This window comes from Erpetoichthys calabaricus, chromosome 12, assembly GCF_900747795.2.
Source record: "Erpetoichthys calabaricus chromosome 12, fErpCal1.3, whole genome shotgun sequence".
Classification (NCBI taxonomy): domain Eukaryota; kingdom Metazoa; phylum Chordata; class Cladistia; order Polypteriformes; family Polypteridae; genus Erpetoichthys; species Erpetoichthys calabaricus.
The window spans coordinates 4,740,320-4,761,459 of record NC_041405.2 but is presented as its reverse complement, the minus strand read 5'-3'; the positions used below and the strand labels follow the sequence as shown (position 1 = coordinate 4,761,459).

Genomic DNA, 21,140 nt, shown 5'->3' with positions numbered 1-21,140 from the left:
TACGTGGATTCTGCATTGCAAGGCAGAAGAGCAAAGTTCCATTTTTCGATTGTTTTTTTGTAATTTCTTTTTACTCCCCCTTCCTCTTATTTCTTAAAAATAAACATACAGTAATATCATTTATTTAAGCATTTTATTTTAGTACGCGAATGGGCCGTCTGTTCTTATTTTTTTTTTTTTTTACTTGTCAGATAGACCCCTAAAGAAGGAAAGGTCATCGATCCTGTGTCAAATATACTTCCTTAGAAGGCTGGCGTCCTTCAACATCTGCAATAAGATGCTGCAGATGTTCTATCAGACAGTTGTGGCGAGCCCCCTCTTCTACACGGTGGTGTACTGGAGAGGCACCATAAAGAAGAGGGACGCCTCACACCTGGACAAACTGGTGAGGAAGGCAGGCTCTATTGTAGGCATGGAGCTGAACAGTCTGACATCCGTGGCAGAGCGACGGGCGCTGAGCAGACTCCTGTCAATCATGGAGAATCCACTGAACAGGATCATCTCCAGACAGAGGAGCAGCTTCAGCGACAGACTGCTGTCACCGTCCTGCTCCACTGACAGACTGAGAAGATTGTTCCTCCACCACACTATGTGACTCTTCAATTCCACCCTGGGGGGGTAAACGTTATACAAAGTTATTGTCTGTCTGTATACCTGCATTGTTATCACTCTTTAATGTAATATTGTTATCATCAGTATGCTGCTGCTGGAGTATGGGAATTAATAAAGTATCTATCTATCTATCTATCTATCTATCTATCTATCTATCTATCTATCTATCTATCTATCTATCTTAATGTGGTCTTTCTTGAGAAGTGCGACCCTCCTGAACAAGTCACAATTGTGGAGCACTTGTGAATTTGTTGTCACATGCACACCATTAATGACCACTCTGTACTATCAAATCCTGTAACTCCTTCAAAGTGGCCATTGGCCTCTTGGTAGTCTCTCTTACCAGTTTCCTTCTTGCTCTTCCATCAAGTGTGGAGGATCCAGGAAGAGTCCTAGTAATACCAAACACTTCTTTATGATGGACTTTACTGAGCTCCTTGGGATTGATGAAGTCTTTGAGATGTTTTTGTATCCATCTCCTGCCTTGTGTCTGTCCACAACTCTATCCCTGAGATCTTTTTGAAACTGGCCTGCCACCCTTAGTCAGTTGTTTGCTGTTAGTTGCACTACCAAGGAAGGGAATGAATGGACCAGGAACAGCTTCACTAATCACACAGATTACAACTGTTCACAGGTGGGAGGAGGCCAGTGACCGCAATGGGAATGATGGGCACTTACACCTGAGTGAGAAGGAGGGGGGGGGGGGGGGGGGGTGATCCTTTGTTCATCTCAGGATTTCTTGTTTTTGATTTTTTTAAATTCTTCTGAACTGTAGCTGTGATTTCTTTCACTTGGATGTTAGAGATTGCATTGAGTATGTGGAGCTGGGGAGAAATATTGGTTTGTGTGTGTGCATTTAAGGCTGTAAAGCTAATAAAATGGAAATATTTTGAAGGGGGGGTTCTTTTCTATACCCACTGTATGCACTTTTACGTTATGTCATGCATGAGATTCATACACATACAGGCATGTGAGGTGGCAGAGGTGACCATGATGCTAACTCGGAGGTGAATGCCAATGTCCACTTCCATCCATCCATCATCCAACCTGCTATATCCTAACTACAGGGTCATGGGGGTCTGCTGGAGACAATCCCAGCCAACACAGGGCGCAAGGCAGGAAACAAACCCCAGGCAGGGTGCCAGCCCACCACACAATGTCCACTTGTAACACAATAATAAACATTTATAGTTTAGTATAGTCTAATATTGATTTATTGACAGCAGATCACAACATACATAGATTAGCATGGGGCCCCTATGCTTGTGGGGTCCCCGGGCAACTGCCCATGCGTTAAGACAGCCCTGTCCCTCCCCAGTGGCGAGTACTACAAACAATACCAGGAAACCTCCTACTGATAAAAATCTGAACAAGTACTTCAAGGTATTTCTAAAGCCAAGCCAATGAGATTGTCTGCCAGGCGGAGTGGTGGCAATGAGACTAGGGATCTGCACTGGCAATCGGATGGTTGTTGGTTCAAATCCCATAAATGCCAATAGGGACTCTGCTCTGTTGGGCCCTTGAGCGAGGCCCTAGACCTGCAATTACTGAGCGCTTTGAGTAGGGAGAAAAGTGCTATATAAATGCAAAGAATTATTATTATTATTATACTCGTCACAACTCTTCTTGTTTTTTGTTTCCACACCAGAAACTTACCCGGAGCCAGTGGAGGCTGCAGCTGTTTCATCTTTGCTTTTAGGACTGTTGATGACAGATGCCTGGAACTGCTTCAGCTTCTCTGCTTCGTCTGTCTTACTGCTGGGGAACTGGGCCAGGATCTCATCTACGAGGTAAGAAAGACAAAAGCACTGCAGGCTGAAAAGCTGCGCTGCTCCTCACTGGCCACAAGGGGTCAGCAGTGCTCATTAAAGAAGTTTAAAATAACGAGCGCCCTCAGGATTTCAAATAAAAAGATAGATAGATAGATAGATAGATAGATAGATAGATAGATAGATAGATAGATAGATAGATAGATACTGGTATAGTAGGCAGGATTAGATAGATAGATAGATAGATAGATAGATAGATAGATAGATAGATAGATAGATAGATAGATAGATAGATAGATAGATTCTGGTATAGTAGGCAGGATTAGATAGATAGATAGATAGATAGATAGATAGATAGATAGATAGATAGATAGATAGATAGATAGATAGATAGATTCTGGTATAGTAGGCAGGATTAGATAGATAGATAGATAGATAGATAGATAGATAGATAGATAGATAGATAGATAGATAGATAGATAGATAGATAGATAGATAGATAGATAGATAGATTCTGGTATAGTAGGCAGGATTAGATAGATAGATAGATAGATAGATAGATAGATAGATAGATAGATAGATAGATAGATAGATAGATAGATAGATAGATAGATAGATAGATAGATAGATAGATAGATAGATAGATAGATTCTGGTATAGTAGGCAGGATTAGATAGATAGATAGATAGATAGATAGATAGATAGATAGATAGATAGATAGATAGATAGATAGATAGATAGATAGATAGATAGATAGATTCTGGTATAGTAGGCAGGATTAGATAGATAGATAGATAGATAGATAGATAGATAGATAGATAGATAGATAGATAGATAGATAGATAGATAGATTCTGGTATAGTAGGCAGGATTAGATAGATAGATAGATAGATAGATAGATAGATAGATAGATAGATAGATAGATAGATAGATAGATAGATAGATAGATAGATAGATAGATAGATAGATTCTGGTATAGTAGGCAGGATTAGATAGATAGATAGATAGATAGATAGATAGATAGATAGATAGATAGATAGATAGATAGATATTTTTTTATTTTTAAAAGACCTTTATTGATCAAATAGCAATAAATCAAATTAATATATAACAGGTAACATATAACCAAATTTTACAGGCTGCTGCATCAAATGAGAATCAATTCCCTTGCAGTCCGTATTTGATATACTATTTCTTATATTAATTTGAAATGACCCAAAAAAACTTTTCCATTTTTCTAACTTACAATTTAAACCCCCTGAGCCCGTATCAAACAAGCACTTAAAAGTCCCAAATCAAAACTTCAACAGAAACATTATGATGTTACACCGTTCGATTAGCTCATCTATTTTACATCATTATAAGAAAACACAAAAAGGAGAACTTCAATAATTTCTCATACATTCATTTTTAGTTCTCCATCATCAATTGAGCAAAGCAACCCTTTAATCCCCCACACATTTTTAAACAAATCTAATGTATTCATCAATTTATAATACGTATATTCCATTATTATTCTGGAGCGTACATTTATCTTGAAAATCATCACAGCATCAGTAGCCCCTGTCCCAGATTGTTTATTATTTCTACTCTTTAAAATTGCTAATTTTGCTTCACCCAATAAATAGTTTAATAGCTGAACTTTTTGACGATTTTCCTTATTATATTTTGTTCCATAAATGAACATGATATTGTTAAATTTCCCCATTAACCTTCTACATATTTCACTAAAAAAAATGAAAAAAAAAACTAAGTCTCATACATTGCAAGAATAAGTGGAATATAGTTTCTTTTTGTCCACAAAATACACAAGTATCATCCTCTTTCTGCTCAATTATTTTTAAAAAGGAATTGGTAGCAACAATCCCATGCAGAATTCTCCATTGTAAGTCTGCTGTTCTTTTCTTATATATCTCCCTCCAAGCAGGTGCACTCCCACCTTCCACCCCCAGATATTCTCTCCATGGTGTGTCACATTCTGTTTTTAGTGCTGCAAAGTGTACAGTTTTTACACAATATTTATAAAGGTCCCCCTTTGACAGAGACTTAAAACTCACGACTTCCCCTTTATGGAATGTCATGATCGTATTATCGGTGAGTGAGGACAGATCAACAGCAGGGCAGACCTCCATCTCCGTGTTCACTGCTCTGATCGAGTTGTTCAGCCGATGATAATCTTTGGCCATGAATGATAAAAAACTCTGAAGCATTCTGACTGACTTGACCCCCAGTATTGAAGATAGCACTGCTGGGTCAATAAAGGACTTCTTGCTGTCATCATAAATTTGGGACAGTGTAAGTATTTGATGTGTGATGAGTGTTTTAACAAAACTATCGCTGAACAACAGAGGACATGAAAAAACAGAGTTGAAAACTAAAGGCTCATCAGCCAACCAACCAGATGTAGCAAAGTTTCTTTTAAAGACAAAGTGCCACGTTAATAAGACTCCCTTGTAAAAATGGGGTAGGCTGGACAGGTCCATTTTGTGAATGTTCAGCACCAGAAGTTGTTTATCAAACCCGAAGCCTCCCACTCGGCGGAAGAAACCCATCGCCATCTCTCTCCAACTCAGAGGGTGAGAAACAAAAAAAAACCTTCTGCAGAACCTGAAGTCGAAATTGTGCAACTTTAGAGACAACATCAATGAGCCCCTGACCACCCTCTTCCAAAGGTAAAAACAGTACACTTTGTTTAATCCAGTGTAGGCCCACCCAAAAAAAATCAACCAGAAGTTTCTGGATTCTGTGTAAAAGCCCAGGAGGAGGGTCCCCACTCACAAGTTTGTGCCAGAGCATTGAGGCTATCAAATTGTTAATTACAATCACACGTCCCCTGTAAGACAGCTTAGAAACAATCCACTTCCATTTGTTCAGTCTCATAGTTACTTTATCTAAAAATCCTTCCCAATTACAGTTGTCCACCCCCTCAGCACCCATCACCACCCCGAGATATCGAAAACACCTTCTGTCCCACCTCATTTCTAAGGGCAGATCTGGTGGTGAACATGCTGTCCAGGAGCCAACCAAAAAAGCGGTACTTTTGGCCCAGTTGATTCTTGCTGACGATATTTTCTCAAATACTTGTTGACATGAAATTAACATTTTTATGTCATCTTTTGATGTGACAAAGATGACAACATCATCAGCATAGGCCAAATATTTAAAATTAACAGTTGGGCACATAGGAAAACCCACACCCTGCAGTCTGCGACTTATCTGACGTAAAAATGGTTCAATTGATAAAGCATATAGCATTCCAGATAAAGCACAGCCCTGTCGAATTCCTCTGTTTACTGAGAATGGGGCACTCAACGAACCGTTGACTTTTAAAACTCCAAAAATATTAGTATATAATAGCCTTATCATATTTATAAAACTGTCCCCAAAACCAAAACTTTTCAATGTATTAAACAAATATCGGTGATCTACTCGATCGAAAGCCTTTTCCTGGTCTAGAGACAGAATCCCCAAATCAACCCCACACAGATTACATGCTGAGATAACATCCCGCAATACAAAAATATTATCATGAATTGACCGGTCTGGCACACAGTATGATTGACACGGGTGAATTATAGAGTCCATTACATTCCTCAGGCGGTTGGCCAAGGCCCTTGAAAAGATTTTGTAGTCTGTACACAATAGGCTCACGGGACGCCAGTTTTTGATTTGACACAAGTCCCCTGTTTTTGGTAGCAGAACTATGACAGCTCTTCTGCAGCTCAGTGGTAATTCACCAACCGTAATGCTCTCCAGAAACACTGTAAGCATGTCTGGTCCCAACAGATGCCAAAACTGCTTATAAAATTCTGTTGGAATCCCGTCAATCCCCGGAGTCTTTCCAACATTTAAATTAGACAGCGAGTCGGAGAGTTCCTGCAGAGTAATCTCGGTGTCCAGATGTAATTTTAACTTTTCCGAAATTGTTGGCACACCATCCAAAAACTCAGACATTGCAGCCTCATCGATGCTTTCCTCCTTGAATAAATTCTTGTAAAACGATACAGCAAAGTCTCTTATCTCCCCTGTAGTACACAGTTCTTGACCGTTGGTGTCACGGAGCATATGGATTGTCTTGCTCTGTGCTTCCTTCTTTTCAAGACTAAAAAAAAACCTTGTGGGTGCATCCAGGTGATTCAGATTCTGGAAGCGAGACCTCACTAAAGCCCCCTGAGCCTGCAACTCCAGAAGCTGAGACAGTGAATGTTTTTTAGTTGTTAAAATCTCAAAGGTATCCTTATCAAAAGTTTTTTGAAGAGTAGCCTGTAGTTCAGTGATGTCCTCCTCCAGGCTTTTCATATGGTCCACGTTCCTCTTCGTCACTTGCTTGGTGTATTGTTGGCAAAAAGCTTTGATCTGTACTTTTGAGATATCCCACCATTGTTTGAGGGAAGTGAATTTGGATTTAGTGAGGGTCCATTGCTGCCAGAAAAATTCAAAGCACTGAAGGAAGTTCGAATCATCCATCAGGGAAACATTGAATTGCCAGAAAGACTTGAATAAAAGTTTTTTAGAAAAGGTGAGCTTTAATGCTACTAGCGAGTGATCAGAAAGACCGAAAGGACAGATATAAGTAGTGGTGATTGTATTCAGAAGATGCCGTGAACAGTAAAACCTGTCTAACCGTGCCATTGAAATGCGGCCACCCCCCCCTTTTACCCAGGTGTATTGTCTATCTGTAGGAAAATTATTCCGCCATACGTCCACCAGATCTGACTGCTGTAATAAAGTATGTAATACTCGGACAGAAGCTGGATGAGGCTCAGTACCATTTCGATCCAGTTGAGCATTTTCTGTACAATTAAAATCCCCTCCTAGTAGAAGGATTTCCCCATTAATAAACGATTCCACCACCTTTCTCAATGAATCAAAGAAACAAATCCTCTCTCGACCATTTGTTGGTGCATAAGAATTAATGAACACAAGGTCCTGATCGCCATCTTTAATCTGCACCACCAGCAGGCGCCCAGCCACCACCTCTCTAATATTAGTGATCTGTAAATTTACAGTTTTGGAAATCAGCACAGCTACCCCAGCACTGATATGGGATCCGTGACTAAGCACAGCCTGACCCCCCCATTCACGTAGCCAGTCCGACTGATTCCTAATATCGGTGTGTGTTTCCTGAAGTAGTGCTATGTGAAGGCCTTTTTGCCCTAAATAATCAAAAACAGCAGCCCTTTTTGCGTCTCCCCTACACCCATTTACATTTAGACTCCCAATATGTAAAGAGTCCATTAATACAAAGCACAAGGGAGTGACCAATAAATTACACAACACAAACGAATAAAAGCAACGTAGAGCTACCTCCATCATGATTAAAGCAGTGATTTCCTAACCCTACTGATCAGATTCTTTAATCTCACGGACTCTTTCTGGTCCATGCCAAGCTGTACGGCATTGCGCATCACCCTCTGTGCTGACACCAGGAAGAGCTGAACATCTGGGAAGTGCTCCTCCACTTTAACTCCTCTCTTGCCCTCAATAAATTCCAAGAAATACCGAATACTTGCGGTGCTATATCCGCCTCCGAGTGTATACCTTGATGAGGACTCGCTTCTCACGGAGGCGTCAGTGTCACTGCCCTCATCCTCCCTGTCACCCACATCACAGTCACTGTAACTTTTAAACAAGTGGCTGCGTTCACTGGATGGCTCACTGGACACGAGGCTTTTCTTTGCAGACTTCGTATTCTCCGATTTATTCTTTCGCTTATGACGGGGCACTTTGAAACTCTCATCCCTCTCGCTCACACTTGCACTCCCACTCTCCACGGCACACACCTCGTCCATCGGCCTCTCACTCAGCTGCCTTTCCACGACTTGCACCGAGATCTGCTTCGTCAGCAGTGCGTTCTCAGCGGCCTGAACTTGTGCAGCTTCATCGGTTACCTGAGACTCGTTCACAGCAGTGGCGACTGGCGCAACTCCTTCGGAAAGAGCGTTCAATGTCGTCCCCTCACTGCTACTGGTCTCAGGCTCTGTGCTTCCTTTACACACTGCACTGTCGGCTTCAGCCGGCTTTTCATTGGCAACAAGAAGCGCGCTCTTCTCTGGAGCGTCTACAGACAGAAAACTTGCAGGCCGATCACACACAACACCCGCACCCTCCAACCGATCATTACACTCAGACCCATCATCCTCCATATTGTCACCTCACTTTCATACTCAGACTCGCAGTTTTCATCGTTAACCCCGTCATTGTTCTCCTTAATCTGAGCGGAGCCGCCCGGCAGCACCCCAGGCTCATGTTTGCACTGTGCCGCCTTGTGTCCAGCTCTGCCACAGTTAAAGCATTTCATTGTATCTGAAGTGACAAATACTACATAATCATCGCCCTCTACCTTAAACCTGAGCGCCACGTTTATTTCCTCATTCATGTTATTTAAAATCATATAAACTTGTCTCCGAAAGGAGACCACATGTTTTAATTCCTGCATCTTGCAGCCAAGTGGGATCAATACTATATCAGACATTATCTGCCCATAACGTTTCAATTCCCTTAGTAAAATATCATTTTTTAAGAAAGGTGGAACATTAGAAACAATAACTTTCTTCGCAGGCGCTGATAACGGCAGGACAGGAACTAATGCGCCATTGATAACAACCCCTTCTTCAACGAGTGTATTCACAAGAGACTCGTCGTTTAAAAAAACAACCACAGCCTTGTTCATTCTGGAGGCGGATAGGACATTTTTATAACCGACAACTTTTCCTACTCCCACCACACATGCTTCGGCAGAAACCTGGGGGTCCACCAGGACCTTTGCGCCATGACGGCGTGAAAGATTTTCAAAAGCCTTTGGTAACAAACCAGGAGCCCTGCCTTTGGACACGGCCATGGCGATAACCGCCAAAGCCGCGTCTTAAACAGTAAAAGCTATCAAAAAAAACAATTCTAACACAAAACACTAAGAAAAACAACTAAGAGAAAGAAAAAGGAGAAAAAGTAAAAGACTTACACAGACAGCTCGACGCCCGTCGGCTTCCCACGACTCGAACACGCCCACCCCAGACAGCACTAATCGAGCAACACACAGACAGCAAGAGATAGATAGATAGATAGATAGATAGATAGATAGATAGATAGATAGATAGATAGATAGATAGATAGATTCTGGTATAGTAGGCAGGATTAGATAGATAGATAGATAGATAGATAGATAGATAGATAGATAGATAGATAGATAGATAGATAGATTCTGGTATAGTAGGCAGGATTAGATAGATAGATAGATAGATAGATAGATAGATAGATAGATAGATAGATAGATAGATAGATAGATAGATAGATTCTGGTATAGTAGGCAGGATTAGATAGATAGATAGATAGATAGATAGATAGATAGATAGATAGATAGATAGATAGATAGATAGATAGATAGATAGATAGATTCTGGTATAGTAGGCAGGATTAGATAGATAGATAGATAGATAGATAGATAGATAGATAGATAGATAGATAGATAGATAGATAGATAGATAGATTCTGGTATAGTAGGCAGGATTAGATAGATAGATAGATAGATAGATAGATAGATAGATAGATAGATAGATAGATAGATAGATAGATAGATAGATAGATAGATAGATAGATAGATTCTGGTATAGTAGGCAGGATTAGATAGATAGATAGATAGATAGATAGATAGATAGATAGATAGATAGATAGATAGATAGATTCTGGTATAGTAGGCAGGATTAGATAGATAGATAGATAGATAGATAGATAGATAGATAGATAGATAGATAGATAGATAGATAGATAGATAGATAGATAGATAGATAGATTCTGGTATAGTAGGCAGGATTAGATAGATAGATAGATAGATAGATAGATAGATAGATAGATAGATAGATAGATAGATAGATAGATAGATAGATAGATAGATAGATACTTTATTAATCCCAAGGGGAAATTCACACAAAAAGGCACTTTATCCTCTTCTACGTGCATTTCAGATTTTCAAAATGAAACAGAAGCTTGTCCCAATTTATTCTTTGTATGTGAAAAAAAGTATTCGTCATTTCAATTTCATATCCAGTTGTGTAGACATTTTTCGTCAAAGTTTCTTTCCATTCTCCTCATATCTGTGGAAGCTTCGGCCCATTTACTCTCCCTTTCCCCTCATACTTTAGAAACTGTCGATTTATGGCATTGGCCCAGTGTGTGCCCAGCCATGAACGGGTGCTCTGCCCAATGATGGTTCCTGCCTGACCCTAAGCTGTAATCAGCAGGTTTAGGAGACAAATGGGTGAATTTGCATGGATGGTCATGTTACGATTAACAGCCATTTTTCTCAATCTGTAATTTTTATAAATATCAAAAATAAATATATAAATACTGTATGAATGATAATTTGTAATATTATGAAATAAACTACCATCTAAATGTTATAAATAAAAAAAACTATATATAATTACTCTGCCTTGCGATAAACTGTCTCCCTGTCCAGGGTTTGTACCCTGCCTTGCACTCTATGGTAGCTGGGGTAGGCTCCACAAACAGACCACCCAACCCAAAGACCACATTCAGGACAAAGCGGTTTGTTGATTGACTGACAGATCTCATTACTCAATATTTACTGACACTCCAATAAAGTTTTACATTTATAGCAATTAGTGCTGCTGCCTAACAACATTGGATTTCAAATGCTGTGCTGGCCTGGTCACTACCTGCAGTACTCATTGGGTTTAGTGGTTTTTTTTTCCCACCTCCTACAGACACCTGTGTGTTAGACTGACCAGTGTTTGATATTTTAATGTGCCCTGCAGTGGACTGGTGTCTGGACAGAACTGCTTCCAGATTTCAATGAACCAGAGATTGAATTAAGCAGGTTAAGAACATGGAGAGCAGAAAAGAAATTGATTACCCGTAAGTTACCTTACATTACGCATTAAGTTTGGTGCATATATTAAAAAGTGAAACTTTTAAAATGTCAGGTTATATACACAGCTAGCTGTCCCCTGCGGCTCCGCCCGCGAAGCAGTAAAAAAGGACAAACTTTAAATTTAAACGAACAAACGGGTATCACTAGCTAAGCGGATGCACCAAGTGGCGAGAGGCAGAGCGACTCTAACGGAGGCGGCCGCGTGAGTGAGGAGGGTCCCGCCCAGCTCCCCACTCCTGAGGCCCCGCCCACTTCCCCCTCTTCCCTCCCCTCGGCCCGCAGCCTCGGTCTCAGAATAGTGCAAGCGAACTCTGATACTTACCGCAATGAGAGAAGTTGCAAAATCAACCGGAATGTTCGAGAAAATTATAGAAAAAAAAACCGATCTAAATCCGTTAAGTAGTTCTCTCATGAAAAGCGGACAGACATACAGACTGACAGACAGACGTTGGATTATATATATATATATATATATATATATATATATATATATAAATATATATATATATATATATATATGGTTGCAATAGTTTACTGTCAAATAAATGAAAAGAGTACACACGTGTCGTGTACTCTTTGCATTTATTTGACAGTAAACTATTGCAACCATTCTATGATCTGCTCTTCACAAACTGAGGGCACCGTGGCGGATGTTAGCAGATTGCTGGCCAACCACAAAGCGTTACCTGGTAGGTAACCACCCACACTAACAGATTGTGACACAGACTTCGAATGCCGTGAATAATATATATATATATATATATATATATATATATATATATATATATATATATATATATATATATATATATATATATATATATATATATACATACACAGAGAGAGAGAGAGAGAGAGAGAGAGATACTATGGGGAGGCACGGTGGTAGCGCTGCTGCCTCGCAGTAAGAAGACCCGGGTGTTCGCTTCCCGGGTCCTCCCTGCGTGGAGTTTGCATGTTCTCCCCGTGTCTGCGTGCGTTTCCTCCCACAGTCCAAAGACATGCAGGTTAGGTGCTTTGGAGATCCTAAATTGTCCGTAGTGTGTGTGTGTCACCTGCGGTGGGTTGGCGCCCTGTCCAGGATTGGTTCCTGCCTTGTGCCCTGTGTTGGCTGGGATTGGCTCCAGCAGACCCCCGTGACCCTGTAGTTAGGATATAGCGGGTTGGAAAATGGATGGATGGAGATATACTGTAAAGTACGGGTTTCCTAAATCTAGGACATAGCAGTCAACAAATTGCCTGGCATTTCCTTGCACAATCAACCAGGGATTTTAAAGGATAGAGTGTATTTCCCTGCTGCTCTTTTACAGTATATAAATTATCCGGATTCATTACCTCCACATGTGTTTATTACCGTTAAGCAAACCAGAAGTACAGCGCACTGTCCTATGGGGCATCTGTGCTGAAGCTCAATGTCGACCAAGTGATGCTGCTAATCTACACATGCTGGGCTCTGCCAGAATGCATTTGCTGAGGATGGCACCGAGTCCCGAGTCTTGGTGCCAGTGACGTAACTCGAGTGCGTGCCGCTCGGGGCGGGGCTTTGATTTGCCGCCATCCAACATGCTAATCTATTTAAATAGAAAATTAAAATGACGTCCATCCATCCATCCATTTTCCAACCCGCTGAATCCGAACACAGGGTCACGGGGGTCTGCTGGAGCCAATCCCAGCCAACACAGGGCACAAGGCAGGAACCAATCCTGGGCAGGGCGCCAACCCACCGCAGTTAAAATGACGTATAGAGAGAAATTAAGATACATTTTGTATAGATTTATTCATATATAAACAGCAATACATTCTCACATATAATTATTTATAAGAATCATCTAGACAAGAATATCGTATAGACGCTGCACTGATAAGCCGTGTTCTAATTATTAGTTTATTATAAATACGCTGCGAAAACCAAAACCAGTGTGGTGTACCAATGATAGGTGGGGACGTTTTCTGCGCAGAACAAGAACGCATTCGGATTGATAACGAAATGAAATTTATAAATTGTAAACTAGTTGTTTATCTTCCTAGAAATTCTTATCGGTGTAATGTTTGTTTATTCTTGTTATTGCCTCATAAATTTCAACTGTGGTGTCTGATGCCATCACAGAAGGACAGTCTGAAAATGATTTTTGAAGCATTTGTGGATACAAATCAGAGAATTTTACCTTTTTCATTCATGAGTGATTTTTCCAAACCCTGCTGCTTACACGGGCGGCACAGTGGCGCAGTGGGTAGCCTCGTAAGTTAGGAACCCGGGTTCGCTTTCTGCGTGGAGTTTACATGTTCTCCCCGTGTCTGCGTGGGTTTCCTCCAACAGTCCAAAAATCGCATTGGCGATTCTAAATTGTCCCTCGTGTGTGCTTGGTGTGTGGGTGTCCTGCGGTGGGCTGGCGCCCTGCCCGGGGTTTGTTTCCTGCCTTGTGCACTGTGGGGGCTGGGATTGGCTCCAGCAGACCCCCCGTGACCCTGTAGTTAGGATACAGCAGGTTGGATAATGGATGGGTGGATGCTGCTTCCACACGAATTGCACTGAGCCTTTGGGCCAGTAATGCCACCCCCAAAAATGTGCCGTCCGGGCCGCATCGCCCACCTCTAGCTACGCGATCATGGATGGTACAACAGTGTGAAATGCCGAGCTGTTGTGTATAACCAAGGCAAGTGCAAGGGAGATGCAGATTAAGTTGGTAACTCCGGTCTCATGTTGAATCGCAGGGTGACTCTGAACATCATCTCGTGAGCCACCTTGGTAAAGGTGTCGTACAGACAGAGAATGCCAATCTTAATATGCAGCTGTGTTTAGATTGTGTGTATCGCACTGAAAACCCTAATAAAGTTAGTTCAAAGAAATCATGAAATCTGAGGCAGTGCATATTGTTTTACAAATCTAAACCATGTGGATCCCAGACAGTATCGTCTTCACCAAAATATGAATATTCTACAACAGCATCCATAATAGGTGAGTGACAAATAGGATAGGTCCTTGTCATGAGTCTACTTAACTTTCTCCATCATACCTGTGATGTTGAACTGGGTGGCATTGAGCTCTTGCAGCAGGTGGTCCAGCTCGTTGAGACCTCCTCCCAAGACGGAGGAAGAACTTAAACCCATCTGTTCTTTGGTTTTAGGAGACTTTGGTTTGCACACGGTGCTGGAATGAAAGGTATAGGAAATTAGACTTCTGACCCCCCAAAAACAACCTAGAAATGGATAAGAAGTTGTACTACAAAATGGACGGCTGAGCGGAGGTCACACACTTGGGACTCACCTGTAGAGTCGTTCGGCATCCTTGACTTGAGGAAGGGGTCCAGACTTCATAGCAGTGGAAACCGTCTGTAAAGAGGCGAGAGTCAATGACCAAGCAGCTAAAGTGGAAGGTGCACTTTGGTTTTTTTGCCTAAAATTGTTCAGTTTGATATCGCGAGGCGTACCTTTTAGCCCCTTAAAGTGTCTCGTGATGGTGCATGCTGAGAATTGTGCTAGAATGCATTAAAGATTCATAACTCATCAAAAAACAAAAAGTGCACACACGATGCAGAAAACTGCTTCAATGGACAAACTTGTGAACCACAAGGGTGTCCAAACTTTTTTCACTGGGGGCCACATACAGAAAAATATAAGAAGGACTGGGCCACCCACTAGAGGTGAGCTGCAGTCTATAGCAGGGGTGGCAAACTCCAGTCCTGGAGGGCCACAGTGGCTGCAGGTTTTCATTCTAACCATCTTCTTCATTAGTTTTTGCTGCTAATTAACTTCTTTTGCCTTAATTTTAATTAACTTGACTCAGGCCACTTAGTTGTTTCTTGTTCTTTAATTAGCAGCCAAACAATAATGAGACACAAAAAGGGGGCCGCCACATGATCAGCTCCCCTGTGCCCATCACACAATATCTGAAAATCAAGAAAGGTGACGGTCTCAGTAAGGCCGATCTCTCAGGTCCCCAAAACATCTTGACGGTGTTCTTAGAAAAAACAGAAAAATCAACAGTTGTGGAAATGTCTGCTGTGACAGAATGAGAGCAGCAACAAGCCATGGAATTACATAACGGGTTTAATTAACAGCAAAGAATTGGCTTCTCATTAAGGAACTGGTTGGAATGAAATTAGCTGGAGTTTGAAGCCCCAAATTAGCTGGTCAACGGTTGACTTGTTTCACATTTGATTTCTGTTTGGCTGTCATTTAATGAATAAAATAATTAATTCAGAGGGCTGAATCCTTAAAAACAGGGCTGTTAAAATGAAGGGAAAAACAAGTTAATTAGCAGTGAAAATTGGTCACTGATTAAGAAAAGGGTTAGAATGAAAACCTGCAGCCAATGCGGCCCTCCAGGACTGGAGTTGGATACCCCTGGTCTGTTGCCTCACCTCTTGTGTATTAAGCTAGCAAAAGCAATCAAATATCAGTAAATTATGCTTCATAATTGAATATGTTAAAGAAAAAACAGCATCACAGCTCTCCATGAATGGGTTTTCATTTATTGTATTACAAAGTGCTCTCAAAATTGAGTAGAAATCAAAAGCACAAGCTGTATCTGAGACTTGATGTTTCAAGTTAGCTGACAAATCTTCAATTTGCCGCACAGCTGCGTTTCTGGACCAGCGCACGTTGCTGAATTCCCGCATTTCCTCCGAGCAGGTAACTCCTGCGACTTTAGTGACGCACCGTTTTATGAAGTCACCAGGTGTCCCGTTACTGTTGCGCGACCTCGTTACTGGCTAATGTGGCATTTTCTTGTGTTTTGTTAAAAAACACGGAAAAGAAATTGTGTTGTTGAGCTAGCAGACTGGGTGCCATTTGCGTCACGTTCTGTTCTCGCTCGGCACCCGTGTAGGACGTGGAGGTCGGAAGTTCGCTGTCGTAGTGTCGACACACATTATACTCTTTCATCACTGCTGTGTCCATAAGGCATGTCAGATATTAAAAGGAAGTTGCTACTTTGAAAGCTCAGCCAATGAGAAACAAAAATCCAAAGAATTAAGAGGGGTTCCCAAACTTTTTCTTATGACTGTAACTAACTAACTAACATGCAAACACACTCAATCAACCAAAACATCAAGCTTCTAGCAGTCAAAAGCACTCGGCAGACGTACTTCAAACTGAACACAGGGTCGCGTTCCAAAGAGATGAAGCCACCAGCTAGCGTGACCCACCAGGATGAGGAATGGAGTCACATACGTCACAACAGAAAGGATCAAGAAGCCATCCCCATGCATTACTGAGAATGATGCACCACGACTCTGGTCTTAAAATTATATATGCGGTAAAGATATTGCAACAAGCAAGTCCACTCACAGACCAATCAGAAACACTTACGAGCATCGTGTTCTAGAACGTGCCTTCTTGAGAAGTAAGAATCCAGTAACTGAGTCACTGGACATGCAATTGGGATTTCTGAGCAGGTTGGTCACTTAAAGCATCCAGCTGTTATCTTAATCCAGGGGAGGGTCACACAAGTTTTAGCTACACGAAGGTTTTAGTCAAATAAAAGTCGCTGCAGAATATTAAGAATAAAACACGGCCAACCCTCAATACAGACTCTGGCTGCAGACCCCCAGGGTCAAAAGAAACCCATTGACATGCCAGTAAGATTTAGGAAATCAGACTCAACGTGAATGTTGTACAGAGTCTCTCCATAGTGGCTATGACATTAATGCACTTCATACCCGTTAATGTGGATTTTCTATTTCCTACAAAAGTTTTGAGAATGACACAAAAATGAATTTTCACAAAGTCTGCTCCTTCAGTGTTTTTAGATCTTTCTGTCAGATGTTTCTGAAGTAGAATGAGAAGCAGTTCAGAAGTTTCAAAGGCTTTGATTGACAATGACATGAAGTTTATGCTCAGTGTCCATATTTGCAGTGTTGGCCCTTCTTTCTTTTTCAAGACCTTTGCAATCCGCCCTGGCATGAAGGCTGGCAGTCAACTTCTGGGCCAAATCCTGACTGATGGCAGCTGCCCATTCTTGCAAAATAATCAGAATTGGTGGGTTTTTGTTTGTCCACCCGCCATCTTGAGGATTGACCACAAGTTCTCAATGGGGTTAAAGGTCTGGGGAGTTTCCTGGCCTTGGACCCAACATTTCGATGTTTTGTTCCCCGAAGCCACTGACTTAGGGCCTGATGCTCCATCATGTTGGTCACCAAACTGTTCTTGGATGTTTGAGAGAAGTTGCTCGGTGAGGATGTTTTGGTCCCAGTCTTTATTGATTGAGGGGGCACCACCAGTGCAGAGCTGGCTCAGGAATGGCAGTAGGCAGGTGTGAGTGAGGAGAAGACTTTTGGAGGATGGCCTGATGGGGGTCAAGAAGGGCAGCAAAGGGATTGGACTGCTGAGGACTGCTGGGGTCAAGTCATTTTTTCGGATGAATCCCCTTTCTGATTGTTTGGGGCATCCAGAAAAGAAAAGGTGAGCGGCGCTACCATCAGTCTTGTGTCAGGCCAATAGTAAAGCATCTTGAGACCATTCATGTCACGTGGGGTTGCTCCTCACTCACAATTTGGCCTCCAAACACAACCATGAATAAAAAATGGGGCCACAACATCCTCCTCGAGCAACTTCTCCCAACCATCCAAGAACAGTTTGGTGTCCAACATGATGGAGCACCAGGCCATCTGACAAAAAGATCTAAAAACACCGAAGCGGCAGACTTTGTGGAAATTAATATTTGGGTCATTCTCAAAACTTTTGGCCACGGCTGTACATGTTAAGTGACTTTCAGTGGTGCTCAGACGGAGACAAAGGGCAGGACTGAACCCACCACCAATGACTTAGGCACTAGGTAACACTTCCTGAGGCAGGATCAAAAGCTGTTATAGTTTAGTCGCAGAATAACAAAATCAGCCCAAACACATTAATTCTAGCATCTTCTAGAGTCTCCTGTTGCTTCACCATCCCGGGTTCAAATCATGACACCATCACCACCTGTGTGAGGTTTGCATGCCCTCCATGTGTCTGCATGGATTTTCTCCTAGCATCCTAGTTATGGTCCTGCGGTGGGTTGGCACCCTGCCCGGGATTGGTTCCTGTCTTGTGCCCTGTGTTGGCTGGGATTGGCTCCAGCAGACCCCCATGACCCTGTGTTCGGATTCAGCGGGTTGGAAAATGGATGGATGGATCCTAGTTATGGCTCCTACTCCCCCAGTGCTATTCAGCTTCTCTTCATTGGCTTAGCATTGGAGGAGCAGAAGTAATAGGAATCAAAATATCAAAGATGAAAGAGTACAGTGAAATTCTCACTTGAACATCTGACCAGCACGTCCCCACTCTCTGGCACCTCCACTTTATTTGAATAGGCGTCTTGTGTATTTGCACCCTGCTCAGGGTTTGTTGCTGCCAGCTTGGCCCTGAACTGAACGAGTGAGGTGGAGAATGGAAGGATGAGTGGGTTTAATAAGAACCAAGCAAAAATAAAACACGTATTCAGACATATTACAAATGGCTTGACCAGGAGGTGCGCGTAGTCAAACATCCTTAAAGCTAAAAAGATCAGACTTGTCATTCAAGGCTACGACCAGAGAGAACTGTAAAATGGAATGGTCATGAAGGATCATGCATAGTAAGACATTCATCTACAAGCTAGCGAGATCGGTCAGGACCAGGCAAGAATAGAATTCAATAACGTACCAAAGAGATCTACCGTGACTGGACTGTGGCCATTCGTCACTGGAAGGGGGGACAGCATCAGACTCCACCAGACCACTGAGACCCAGCGTGTCCAAGCATTGAGGAAGAAGGAGATCTGATAGAGTTAGGCGACAAACAAGAGGAGTTGGGCAACACGCTGTAAGGATCAAAAGGAATCCTCACCATGTCCATCACACTACGCTGTGCATGTATTGAAAATTTAAATCTGAACATTACCGATGCCTAAAAGTCACAAGCAAATTGGAAATACATACAGAAATGGCAGGCTTCATCTACAGGAGGTCTTCCTACCTTAATGAAAAACAAAGTCCTATCACATATTCACAGTTTATTGCAACAAACTGGTTGACCCTGACTTGCTTTGTTCTTTTGAAGAAATACAATAATCTAAGTTCTCTCCGCTCCTGACATTCACCGACGACTTAAACGCATATATCAGGGGTGGTCCAGGAAGGGCTGCCATGGCTGCAGGTTTTTGATCCAACCCAGTTGCTTCATTAGAAAACAATCTTTGCCAATATTTAAATTTCTTGGCTTGTGGGTGCGTTAACTCCGCCATGTCAAGTTATTTGTCTTTTCCAAGTCGAAAACGAACGAGTAGTTCTCAGTCCTTCACTTTTTTCTCTTTACTTTTCTTCATTAAACTAGGGTTGCCAGACATCCCTTATATACGGGACATGTCCCATATTTGATCATGTTGTCCCCTGTCCTGTACTGACCTTTCAGGGACACCCAAATGTCCCGTATTTAGTTTATTGTCAAATTTCGTAATAAAAATATATAGCCGATGCCCAGCATAGCATACGGCGGTGTAAGAATAGGAACGGAAAACAGTGAGAAAGGAATTCAGAAATCAAGAAGAAATAAATACTTCTTGAAAGACGCAGTGTGCGTGTAGAATTTCCGGCCAAGCAGAATTACATGTGAAAGTGATAAATAAAGCAGGCTTTCCGAATTTCTGTACTATGGCCATGGCATCCTGATAGTTTTGTTGCATGTATCTTGGACTTCCTGGACGGTGATATGATCATTTTGCCTACACGTACGTTATTATTTTCAGTGTTTGCTTGCAGTGCGTCTGATTGTTCCACGCACAGATCTTGTTGATGTAATCTGAGACAGTTGAGATGTGCGCCCTCTGTTTTAACATACGCATCTACGACGTACTGTTGGAATAGTTTGCCGCTGGAGTGCAAAATACTAAATGTATTCCTCATTGCTAATCTGTACGTGTAAAACTGGCATTGAGTAAGCCTTATTCGCTTGGCGGTTCTTTTATCGGGTACATGTTGTAAATCTTTGTGCCAGCCAATGTCTCTGTAAGGGAATAAAAGTGGGTCAACCATAGGATCGCAATTCATATTGAGCGTGGATCTGTTTACAAGAGTTGCCTATGGGATAGATGCAAATTTCCCTTTCGGCAGGCATTTCGTCATCTTCTCCGACGAAAATCACTGCAACATCGGTGTGACATGTCAGGGCATTGTATCGTCGTAAATCCTACCTAGGGGTTTCCTTGAAAACTATTCGTACAGATGCTGCTGGATTGGACTGAATGATTTCATGCCTGTGTTTGTATGATTTAGCGAAGGGCTTGATGGTTCTGAGCATGGAGTCTAGCTGGAGAAGTACATTTTCGCTGCATGCAGAGTTTGCTTTATTTTGTAAGCGTACTTCAGTAGTTTGCGCTGTGACAAAAACATACAACTGTCCATATCCTGGAGAAGTAGAAGTGTTAGCGTATAGTGGAGAGATTTGGTGATAAATTTGCCCGTGTATTTTAAACCAGTATGGTCCGTGGCCAGGAGGTTGAGTTATCTGTGCACCTATGGAAGCAAACGCTAGAGAAGAGTTGTATTCTCGAATGTGTTCACGATAATTTTTAGCTTCTGATGTTTGCTGTGTAAGAAGCTGTTGTAAAGACACAGGTGGCTCCCGCAAAGGTGATAAAGCTACTTCACCATCGTGGCAGCACCTCGAGTACTTGTTGGATGGATTACACTCAGCAGGCCAGTATAGTGCGTGACATGGAAGACGACGAATAGGAATCGAGAAATGCCGTGTCGGCTGTGTGTGGGCGGGACCGGTTTTGAAGTGCAAGCAGGACGAACCAGAAGAGAAATATATAGAAGAGATTGTTACTACCTTCTTACGGTACTTAGTTGTAACTTTATAAGTAATTCCACTTTCTTTTCTCAGATTCTCTTGATGAAAATAACCCAAATGTA

At 41.9% G+C, this 21,140-nt stretch overlaps 1 protein-coding gene across 2 annotated transcripts in view; it reads right to left on the bottom strand.

The window, feature by feature from the left end:
• The window catches only part of LOC114642520 (transforming growth factor beta-1-induced transcript 1 protein-like), a 53,404-nt gene that overhangs the window by 7,387 nt on the left and 24,877 nt on the right, over nucleotides 1-21,140 (bottom strand). For both annotated transcript variants that reach the window (XM_051934542.1, XM_051934543.1), the window contains 3 exons: nucleotides 14,537-14,601; nucleotides 14,286-14,419; nucleotides 2,269-2,395 (listed from right to left, as the gene is read on the bottom strand). In XM_051934542.1, the coding sequence (XP_051790502.1) occupies nucleotides 2,269-2,395; nucleotides 14,286-14,419; nucleotides 14,537-14,601 (326 nt within the window). The remainder of the gene's footprint in view (nucleotides 1-2,268; nucleotides 2,396-14,285; nucleotides 14,420-14,536; nucleotides 14,602-21,140) is intronic.